General features: G+C 63.7%; 2 protein-coding genes across 5 annotated transcripts; both read left to right on the top strand.

Moving 5' to 3' along the window:
* Positions 1–101: 101 nt before the first annotated feature.
* Positions 102–6,395, top strand: LOC129210228 (leucine-rich repeat-containing protein 15-like). Of its 3 annotated transcripts, none has more exons than XM_054835944.1 (2): positions 102–184; positions 2,958–6,395. In XM_054835944.1, exons 1-2 carry the CDS (start codon positions 106–108, stop codon positions 4,676–4,678), a joined length of 1,800 nt encoding a protein of 599 aa, XP_054691919.1. In that variant the 5' UTR covers positions 102–105; the 3' UTR covers positions 4,679–6,395. The 3 variants fall into 3 exon arrangements, with proteins under 3 accessions (XP_054691919.1, XP_054691920.1, XP_054691921.1); XM_054835945.1 differs by lacking the exon at positions 102–184 and adding an exon at positions 982–1,252; XM_054835946.1 differs by lacking the exon at positions 102–184 and adding an exon at positions 2,513–2,720.
* Positions 6,396–7,368: 973 nt separating this feature from the next.
* Positions 7,369–10,278, top strand: CPN2 (carboxypeptidase N subunit 2). Of its 2 annotated transcripts, none has more exons than XM_054836112.1 (2): positions 7,369–7,496; positions 8,433–10,278. In XM_054836112.1, the coding sequence occupies exons 1-2, from the start codon at positions 7,485–7,487 to the stop codon at positions 10,074–10,076; spliced, it is 1,656 nt and encodes a 551-aa protein (XP_054692087.1). In that variant the 5' UTR covers positions 7,369–7,484; the 3' UTR covers positions 10,077–10,278. The 2 variants fall into 2 exon arrangements, with proteins under 2 accessions (XP_054692087.1, XP_054692088.1); XM_054836113.1 differs by lacking the exon at positions 7,369–7,496 and having other exon boundaries at positions 7,514–9,822; positions 9,942–10,278.
* The last annotated feature ends 619 nt before the right edge of the window (positions 10,279–10,897 follow it).

Genomic DNA, 10,897 nt, shown 5'->3' on the forward strand with positions numbered 1-10,897 from the left:
CTGTGGCTGGTGGAAACATGGGTGGGCTGAGACAGGATTAGACGTGGTCAGGGAAATTCCAGCTGCCCCGTGGTTAGCACGGGACTGCTCCGGCTCCGGGAAGCCATGAATGCTGGCTCTCTTCAGCTGCTTCCTCCCAAATACCTGTTCCTGGCAGCTGCTGGACCGGGGCTGCTCAGGAGAGGTGGGCACGGGGAGGGACCTGGGCTGGGCAGTGGGGACCAAGGGCACCCCCATGCACCCATGTGGGCTGGAGGGGACAGGGGAGGGGTGGCAACAGGGGCTCCTGAGTGGATGGGACGGGCTTGTGCTGTGCTTCCCAAACACCCCTGGGTGCTGGGCTCCATCACTCACGTGTCAGGGCTGCCGAGGATGAAGAGGGCAGCGGCCCCTGGGAGATGACAACACGTGCCACTTTGGAGTTGCAAGTCTGCCTGCAATCGACACCGAGGGGGTTTCTCAGCGCCCACAGGCACGGCAGTGCTGGCGGGAGATGCTCTGGCTTGCTGAGGGCTCTCTGAAGCAGCCTGGCCTCCAGCTGGCACCAGCAATGCTGCTGACCCCTGCGTGGTGCCTGCTCCCTGGGTGAGGTGCCTGTGGGGCAGAGCCCTGGCGTGGGGGCTTGTGGGTTCCTGGCCCGTTTGCATCTGCGGGTGGGAGAAGTGCACACGAGCTGTGACCCCGGGCAGGGTCGGCATGTTGGGGGGCTGCCTGTGCTGCCAGCCCTGGGCTGGGGCACGGCCGGAGGTCCTGGCGCTGGCAGGGGCTGTAGCTGGGGACACAAGCACTGTGCACGTGCTGAGGCGATGCCGTGGAGCAGCCCTGGTATGAATGTGTGCCAGCAAAGGGCAGGATCGTGACCGGGGGTCTGGCTTTGCCTCACCTGCCCCCATGGGTCGGGGCACCCAGCCGTGTCCCACCGGGGACCGGGGCGGGGGGGTCCGGGGCCAAGCTGCTACCTGGGCACTAGCAGCACGTTCATGGGGCCATCTGCTTGTCTTCAAACAAGAGTGCTGGGGTTCAGGAGAGGAAAACCCAAAACTCCATCCTTGAGATGCTTGCTCTGTTTGCCGAGGAAATAGGAGTTGGAAGCAGCTCTGCTCCAGCGCTTTCCCTAACCCCGACGCTGCCCCTGTGCTGATTCATTGATTTGGACGGGTTATATACTGGGAGGGGAAGCATGAATCGCACTCGGCTCTCTTGCCAGCACGGAGCTGCGCTCACTCGGCACTCGCGGCTGCAGGACACTTGGGTAAGTCTCCTCTCCACTATCACCCCTGCGAGCGCGGCCCCGTGCTCCCGGGACTCCTGGGGCAGCTCCGAGGGGTGGCGGCGTGGCAGTGGGGTGTGCATATTCAGCATCTTTTATTTGATGGAGAAGTTTGTCTTGCAAGGGTTCTCCAACTAACTGAGCCCGCTTGGGCACTGTGGGAGCTGAAATAGTTACATAGGCAATGTATCTTAAATACTAACCCATAAAGAAAATCAAGGCGGGGAAAGTAACATTTACGGGGGGCTGAGGTTAGGAGCAGTGGGATGCCGAGGATCTGAATGCTAGGGAATATTCAGCCCCTTGCTCTGTAAACTTTTTGTCCCCAGTAGAAAAGAGCAGATAAATTGTTTTCAGCTGCCTTTCCTGAAGGGTGATCCAGCTTGGATGCTCTCTGAGCTGCCTTACCAGGGAGTGACATGAGCAGGGCTTTTGATGTGCAAAGCTTTTGGGGAAGTTTATAAACGGTTTGCTATAAAGAAATCTGTTCTTGGATGCAGATTGTTTCCATATGGGAAACATAAACTGTGCTGGCTTGTGGAGGGTTCCTCCCTCACAGCTGGAGAGCCAGCGTCTTCCCTGGAGGGAGCCTGGGGTGGAGGGCAGGGGCTGTGCCCCCGGCACCCCGAGGTGCTGTGCCAACTCGGGGGCCGTGTCCGGACCCCTGCACTGCCAGACTTACTCATCTGGCTGAGCTGTGTGCTCAGGAATGGGGGGGCCATGGGTTTTCTCCCTCCCTCCCTCCCCCGAAGCTGTTAGTGGGGGGCTGCTCTGTGCCAGCCTGGCATGAGGCTGCTACTTTGATCTACGGAGAGGGGAAAGCTCCTGGATCAGAGGAGGAAGAAGAGGGCATCTGTGGTGGCTGTCCTTGTGGAATGATGGAGGACCTCGCTGTAACGCCCTCGCTCCCCCTGGGCTCCAGGGGCCCCCCAGGCACTACCCCTGGGACCACCCTGCACACGGGTGCCCACACTGGACACCCTGCTCTCACAGCCAAAACTGGCCAGGGCTGAGACCTTCTGCTGGGGATGGGGTGCAGACAGGGCCACCCTCATACCCAGCCTGGGCTGGGGAGCTGGCAGAGGGCCCCCTTGACCCGGGCTGCTGCAGGATCGGAGCTAAAGCACGTCTGGGCAGCGGGTGCTGGTGCTGTTCTTGGCTCCGCAACAGGGGCTCAGAGCCCTTGCTGCCGGGCAGAGCCAGGAGGGTGCTTGGGTGTGCCGGGGGGACACACACCTTTCCTCTTGCCCCACCCAGCATCCCCGGGACCTGCTCGGCTGTGGGTGCTGCGGGCCGGCTCTGGTGAAGGTCTTGGCGGTTCGGCGGTGCTGAGAGGCCAGCACCACTGGTAGCAGCTCACCACACTCGCTGCAAAACAGGAAACCAGCATGCTCCTGGCCACTGCAGGAGCCAAGCGAGGGGGACGCCAGGGATGCCACTAATAGCTGTGGTATGGCTGCTAGGCGCCACGGCCCCCGCCTCTGTCCTGTCCTGCACTCCTGCCTGGGCAGTGCCCAGCCCTGCCTGCCCCCAGCCCTCCTCTGCCTCGCTGCTGTGCTGGGGCAGGAGTGTGGCCACAGCCTCAGTGGCCCTTTACAGGGAGAAAGCAGCACCCATCCCTAGCAGCAGCCCTGGGGGGGCTGGGAAATCGCAGGGGCTGAGCCCCCCTCCTTTGTTTTTGCTGCAGGCTCAATGGAGCGGGGAGGCTGGTGGCAGTGGCTGCTGCTGCTGGTGGGCATCCAGCTGGCCGGTGGCCAGTGCCCGGAGCAGTGCCAGTGCGTCCGCCCTGCCCAGGTGGAGTGCTCCGGTGCTGGCATCACCACGGTCCCCAGCCCCATGCCTGCGAACGCCGTGACCCTCCAGATCATCAACACACACATCACCGAGCTGGGAGACGCGTCCTTCCGCAACGCCTCCCTGCTGATTGGGCTGCGCATCGAGAAGAACAACCTGTCGCGCATCAGCCCTGGGGCCTTCAAGCACCTGCCCGACCTGCGCTACCTTAGCCTGGCCAGTAACAAGCTGCAGGAGCTTCCTGTGCAGGTCTTCGAGCCGCTGGACAAGCTGGAGTCACTGCTTCTCTCCAGCAACCAGATTCTCCAGGTCGAGCCTTCCCACTTTGCCCATCTGAGCAACCTCAAGGAGCTGCAGCTGCACGGGAACAACTTGCAGGAGCTGAAGGAGGGGGTGTTCGACCAGCTCACCAGCCTCACCAAGCTCAACCTGGCCAGGAACAAGATCGACCGCCTGCCGCCCCAGGCCTTCGAGCGGCTGGCGCGGCTGCAGGTGCTGCGGCTCTATGAGAATCGGCTCCGGCAGATCCCAGTGGGCATCTTTGATGGGCTGCCAGAGCTGCAGGAGCTAGGGCTGCACCAGAACCAGCTGGAGACGCTGTCCCCAGAGCTCTTCGTGCACAACGGGAACCTGCAGAAGCTCTACCTGTCCAACAACCTCATCACCGCCCTGCCGAGCGGCGTCTTCTTGCCTCTGCGTGCCCTCACCAAGATCACCCTGCACGTCAACCGCCTGCGAGACATCTCCCCCAGCGCCTTCGGGCCCATGCCTGACCTGCGGGAGCTGTGGCTCTATGAGAACGAGCTTTCCACCCTCCCCACTGCCGTCTTTGGCAACCTCACCCAGCTGCAGCTCCTGGTCCTCAGCAAGAACCAGCTGCGCTCAGTGGCATCGGGGGCTTTCCGGGGTTTGGGGGAGCTGCTGGAGCTGTCACTGCACTCCAACACTCTGCGCCGCCTGGATGCCCAGGTGCTGGAGGGGCTGCCCAAGCTGCAGAACATCTCCCTGCACCACAACCAGCTACAGGCGCTGCCACGCGGCATCTTCAGGGCCACCCCGGAGCTGCGGCACCTTCAGCTGCACGCCAACGCCTTGGAGTACCTGCCCGCCGGCATCTTCTCCCCACTGGCCACCCTGCGGGAGGTGAAGCTGCACAACAACTCCTGGCGCTGCGACGAGGGTATCCTGCCCCTGCGGAGCTGGCTGGAGGACAACCCCCATAAGGTGGGCGACACACCCCCTGTCTGCACCCAGCCCCCTGCCCTGCGGGGCACCCCCATCGCCCGGCTGCTGCGGGACCAGCTCCTCGCTTCCCAGCCCTCAAGTGCCTCTCCCTACTCCCTGGGGAGCACCCTGCTCCCTACTCACCCCTCTGAGGGGGTGACACCAGAGCGTACCTGGACGGAGCCCCCCGTCGGGTCACCGGTCTCCCCCCAGGAAGAAGAGAAGGGGGGACGGTGGGGGCTGACGCGCACACAGAGCGGGGTGGTGGTGGCGGTCATTGTCCTGGTGTGCGTGGCCCTGCTTGCCGCTCTCGTGGCGCTGGTGGTTTATGGCTGTAGGAAGAAGAGCCATGTCGTGCTCATGAGGATGAAGGCACCCAATGAAGCCTGAGACCCCGGCAGACCCTGAGGGGAGCGGTGCTGGTGGGGCGTCCTCTCCCCACTGGGCCGAGGGACATGATGGCAGCTCAGCGTCAGCTGCCCTTGCTGATTGGGATGGGCCAACATTACCCCGTGTGCTGCACATCCCCCTGTCCTGCTCTGCTTTGCCCTGTCCCTGCTCTGCAGCAGGGCATCCCCCCCCCGCCATGGCTGCCCTCTGTCCCCAGCCCCCCCTGCCTCCTTCGCAGCCTCTGTGCCCATTCCCTGCAGCCAGCAGCAGCCGGGGTGTGGGGTGCTGAGAGGGACCCCCTGAGCAGGGAGCCACAGCCTGGCCATGATGGTGCTTACTCTGAACAACAGGACCTCCCCATCCTTCACCTCACATTGTCCCCGCAGCACTGCCTGCCCTTGCGCTACCTGCTGCCCTCCCTCAGCCCCTCTCTCCCCATCTTCCCCCCCTCCCCACGCCTTCAGCCTCTGCCTGCGCAGGCAGGCGCGAACCCTCACGCAGGGCCAGGAGCTGAGCGAACGCCTTCGCCTCCAGCACGTCCTTGTGCTGCTTTGTAGCTCGCTTGCATCCGGGCGGCGATCCCCGCAGGGCTGGGCTGCCTGGGCCCCGCGCTGCTGCTAGGGTGGCACACCCTGAGTGACTCGCCCGCGTCCAAGCTGCCCTCCCTGCCTGCAGGCAAGGCGGGCCGGAGCACAGCCAGCATCTTCCCCTGCCCCAGCAGCCTTCTGCTCCCCCCACCCTTGTGCATCTCCCGCCAGGAGAGGCCAGGGGCCACGTGCTGCAGGCGGGCGCAGCGGCAGATCCCCTGAACGTTTGCGTTGTGCTGGTGCTAACCCTGCAGTGGCTGTGCCCCTCCCTGCAGTGCCCTGCCCCAACCCCGCGGGTGGCCGGGGGGCTTGCACCAGCCCCTGCTGCGGGGGAATTATAGAGCTGGGGCGATGGGTGCGAAGCACGCACAGAGCTGGACCTGCTGCCTGGCTGTGCTGGCCGCCCCTTCCACAGGGGCACGTTGCAAATGCCCTTTCCCCTGTGAGGGCTGTCTGCCAGGGACTGGGAGAGGCTCCTGCGCTTGTGCCCCAGTGCTGCTGGAGCATACCGGGACTGCTGCCCCACAGGACTGCTCCTGCTGCGCCCCATCCTGCTCCTCGCTGTCTCAACACCCTTGTGAGCAGCCTGGCCCTGCTATGCCTGGCAAAACTGTATCCTCTCTCCTCTTCCTCTTCCCACCTCGAGTGTCGTCCTCTGTGTGTGTGTGTGTGTGTGTGTGTGTCCGGTCCTGCCACCTGCTTGCAGCCCTCAGGTAGTGGGGATGCTGGTGGTGCACGCAAGGTTGGGGGTCAGCAAGTGCTGGCTGCTCCGCAAATCACAGGCGGGGCAACACTGTCCCCAGCAGCACCTGTGTCCAGTGGCCACCGTGCCTCCTCCAGCCGTGGCGTGGCCACAGAAGAGTCCAGCTCACCTCTGCGCATGGTGTGGTGGCACCAGGCTGCCTGGGGATTGCTGCCACGGGACAAGGGTCACCCTTGGCGTGCACCCCATAGTGCTGGCTGCTCATGGGACCCCGAGAGCCAGTGTTGGCACAAACAGCCCCATGCTTGTGCACATGATGGGATGATCCTCTGGGCTGAGACCTGCATGGCGGTGGGAGACATGGGACTGTGCTGTGGGGCCGTTGGGTGCTGCTCTGTGACCTCTCCATTAAAGCACAGTTGTCCACTCCCAGTGCCAAGAGCTGTTTATTTTATTTGCTCCTCCACAGTGCACAGCTATCTGCTAAGAGAGTTTTTCATGTTGAGAAAAAGCCCGTACAGGCTGGTGGCGCTGGTAGAAGGTTAGTGGGCAGGGCTCTGCCCTGGGGTGAGGGATCCCAGAGGGCTCAGCCATCCAACAGCAGCAGGATGGCTTTTGGAGAGTGAGCTGGGACCTGGGCGAGCTTCTCGATGGAGACACTGACTGCCTCCTGCGCAGTCCTTTCCCTGGGGCTGGGCCCCGAGGGTTTCCCCAGCTCCCTTCAGAGCTGGCTGCCACTGGCTTGTGTCAGCTGTGTTTCTCCATGTGTCACCGTCTGCTCCATCTGTCTGGCTGAATGCACGTAAGTGTCTCTCCTCCTGCCCCTGGGGGTGTCTCCATGGCCACTGCCACCCCAGCCCATTCCAACGCAGGCCCTTGCAGGGCAGCCCTGAAGGTGGTGTATGCTGCTCCCCCAGGCAGGTCACAAGCTCCCAGGGAGTCCAGCTGGTCCACAGGTCCCTCTGGACATCCCACTGCTGGCTGGGTGCATGTCCCAGCCTGCAAAGCACCTGGTACATCTCAGCGTGACAGTCTGAGTGTGGTCCCCTCCCCATGGCGTTGCTTTGCGTTGCTAAGCTGCGCCTGGTCCCCTCCCTTGTCCAAGGGGTATTTGCTAGCACCATTTCCCAGTGGGATTTAATAAAGTCTTGGAGGTCTCTCGGGGGGGCTGCTGGAAGCAAATGTGCTGACCTTAGTGTGGGACTGGTGCCACCCATGACAGCAGTGCCCTGCCACTGTCCCAGGGCCAGTGGACATCTGGGGCCGGGACCTCGCTTCCCTGCCAGGATGCTTGCTGGTGGCTGCCTCTGGCCTCACCTCCAGTCCCTCTGGGGACGGGTTATTTTTTGAAGCACTCCAAGGACACGGGTTGTTGTTGCTGATAAGCAGTGAGGGGCAGCTCCGCCCCAGCAGGAACAGCTCATTGGCCGCCTTCCCATCCGCACCAGAAAACATCGTCCCGTCTCAGCAACCAGCGTCCCTGCAAACCTGTCGCAGGCTCGTGGCGGTCCCCACGATGCCACGCTCGGTAAGTGGCAACCGCTCTGCTTGGGTAGTTTGGGGGACCTGGGATGGGCGGGAGCCGCTGTTGGCTCTGCGTGAAAACAAATGAGATGGAGGAAAGGAAAAGCCAAGCGCAACACTGCTCTCGAGCGCTGGTCTAAGTCCAGGACAGGGCCACTTGTGTGGGAGTCTGCAGGTGGGCATCGCTGTGGGGCAGGCAGCATCCCCCATCACATGGCAGCACTGGCAGGTACCACAAGTAGGGCGGGACTGGTAGAGGTCTAGAGGCCACTGTCTCAGAAGGTGCCTCCCGTGGGCTGGGAACGGATGTTTGGCCAAGATGAATATCCCTTGGGCAGGTTTGATGCTACTCTGGTTGCTTGCAGAGAAAGAAGTACTTGATGGGCGATTAGAAACACAACCCGTGGAGCCTGCTCCTTTTGAGCACAGAGCAGCCCTGCAGTGTTGTCCCCGTCACCCAGTGTGTGCAGCACACCTCCGTGCTTCACAGGTTCCCCTGCCCCAGTGCCCAGGTCCCTGCCTGTGGAGACATTTGGCGAGGCTGCGGGTTCCCCTGAGACCCCCACAGGACCACATAGGTCCTGCCTCAGCCGCTGCTCTGTAGGATGTGGGGACCTTTGGCAAGGGTGGCACCATCCTGGTTGTCACAGGGTGGGCTGGACCAGGGTTGGGACACAGGGCAAGAGCTCCGGCCCAGTGCATGGGGCAGGTGAGGAGAGATTTGGGAGGGAAGCACTCCCTGTTACTGCAAGGGGAGCACTGGGGTGGTGCAGGGGGCAAGCTGAAGGGATGTCCCACAGCCAGGGCAGATGCCCACACTGGCAGACCCCCCAAGAAGTTGCATTCCTTGCTACAGAAGCTGCTTCCCCAGCAACATGCACCTGCAGGTGCAGATTTTTGCCCTGCCAAGGCAGGGGATGAGGCTTGGCTCCTTCTCCAGTGCAGGCTGGCGGTCTACATGCTGCTGGGGCTGGGGTCCCTGCTGGTGGGGGGGATGCCCCCACCCTGCCCCCCTGCCTGCCAGTGCTACGACACCTCCAAAGTCTTCTGCTCAGAGGAAAAGATGCAGGAAATCCCGGCAGGCCTGCCAGGGAACGCCACCCAGCTCTTCTTCGTGGAGACGGCCCTGAGCAGCATCCGCAGCGGGGCCCTGGGCTCCAGCACCACCCTCACCAAGCTGGTTTTCCTCAACAACAACATCCAGGAGCTGGAGGCCGGCGCCTTTCGGGGGCTGTCCAGCCTCACCGAGCTGGAGGTGTCGGGCAACCCCTTGCCGGCAATCAGCCCGGGGGTGCTGGTGGGGCTGCCCAGCCTCATCAAGCTCTCCCTGGGCGCCAACGCCATCCGCTCCCTGCAGTCGGGGCTCTTCGCCGCTGCCTGCCGCCTGCAGGACCTGCGCTTGCCGGGGAACAAGATTGAGGTGCTGCCCCCCGGCATCTTCCGCCAGCTCCGGCACCTCCAGACCCTGGACCTCTCACAGAACATGCTGGCCGAGCTGCCGGCCGGGCTGCTGGCCCCCCTCACCGCCCTCCGCCTCCTCAAGCTCAGTGACAACCTGCTGGTGCGGGTGCCCCCCGGTGCTTTCAGGGCGCTGGGCCAGCTGGCCGAGCTCCACCTGGATGGTAACCGGCTGGAGGAGCTGCCGGCCAGTGTCTTCACGGGGCTGGGGGGGCTGCGGCGACTGCAGCTGCAGCACAACGCCCTGGGCAGCCTGGCCCCTGACATCTTCGCTGGTCTCCCCAACCTCACCGTCCTCAGCCTGGAGGGCAACCGCCTGGCCACCCTGCCCGCCACCCTCTTCACCAGCACCCCTCGCCTCCTCCACCTCTCGCTGGCCCGCAACCAGCTGGAGATGCTGCCCCAGGGGCTCTTCGCCAACCTGTCGGCACTGCAGACCCTGGCGCTCTCGCACAACGCCATGGCCCACCTCCCTGCCGGGGTTTTCCAGGGGCTGACGGGGCTGGCAATGCTGCAGCTGAGCTACAACACTCTCTCCAGCCTGCCGCTCGGGCTGCTGGCCGGGCTGCCCGTCCTCACCACCCTGGCGCTGGACCACAACCGCCTGGTCCGCCTGCCCCCGGGGCTCTTCGATGCCAATGAGGAGCTGGCACACGTGGGGCTGGGTGACAACCCCTGGGCCTGCGACTGCCGCCTCACCTACCTCCTGGGCTGGCTCCAGGACTTCGCTGAGCCCCTCACCCACGCACAAGCCTCCTGCGCCAGCCCAGCTGCCCTGCGGGGACGGTCCCTGCTGGAGGTCCCCCAGGGGCAGCTGGAGTGCCCGGGAGCACCCAGTGTCCCACTGGAGGAGGGCTGGGATGGGGCACCAGGTGAGGATGGTCCAGGGAAGTGCGTCTACAGCAACCCCAAGGGCACTGTAAGCGTGGCCTGCAATGCCACGAGCTGCCAATGGCTCAGCCTTTGCCTCCCTCCTCCTCCTCCTGGGCAGGTGGCGGGGCTGAGGCCTGAGTACCAGGGCGCCTGGGTGCTGCGCTCCCGCTGTGGCATGCTGCAGGTCAGCGTCCTTGTCACGGCGCAGAGCAGGGACGAGGCCACATCGCCAGGTCTCCCTGCTGCACCCTAGGGCTCAGGCAGGTGTCTGCTTCTGCTCTGCTGTTGCTTTGGCCACCTCCAAACCAGCCTGGGAAACAGCACCTCATCTTGTTCTGCTACCCCCGCCGTGGTCACCAGCCGTCACCGAGCTCTCCACAAGAGCTGGCCTGGTGATATTTATTCTCCCACCCATGCATTTCCTGTGTATTTCAAATATCATTAAAATGTATATACTACTTCTGTGCGACCAGTTGCCATGGAAGAGAGAGGAAACACTCTTTCCCCCCACCTCTGCCTGTGTATCTTGGGGAAGTGGTGAAGGTCCAACAGGGCTGGGGCTGTGCATGGTGAGACATGGGTGCGGGTGCCTGGCAGTGAGTAGGTGCTGGTCTCCAGCGTGGTCACCTCTGCCCGTGGCAGCTCTCCTGCCCCACCTCCTCCCGTGAAGGACACAGGCTGCCTGGCTGCAGGGTGGGCTCCAGGGCAGGGCTCGGCACCAGAAGGTTCCCCATCACCCTGGCAGGGCTTGGTCTGCAGCCCCGCAGTCTGCCCCACAGAGGTTTGGGGACCCGTGGAGATGGGGCACAAAGTGCCAGCAGCGCTGCCCACCCAGGGGATGGCAGGTAAGGTGGGTGCTCCCCTAAAAAAAAAAACAAGTGTGGGTGCATGCACGTCTGTGTGCGTGTGTGCAAGGTGCACGCCCAGCAGGCTGCAGCGAGAGCCCTTCTCCCGGCGCGGAGGCCCGGGGGTTGCGGTGCGATGTTGCTGCACCATCTTGCGGCCGCTGGGACACGGGCTCTTCTGGGCCAGGCAGAGCTGGGAGAGCCTGCGCCTGGCCACCCGCCTCTGAGC

The sequence above is a fragment of the Grus americana genome, chromosome 9 (genome assembly GCF_028858705.1).
Source record: "Grus americana isolate bGruAme1 chromosome 9, bGruAme1.mat, whole genome shotgun sequence".
Taxonomy (NCBI): Eukaryota; Metazoa; Chordata; class Aves; order Gruiformes; family Gruidae; genus Grus; species Grus americana.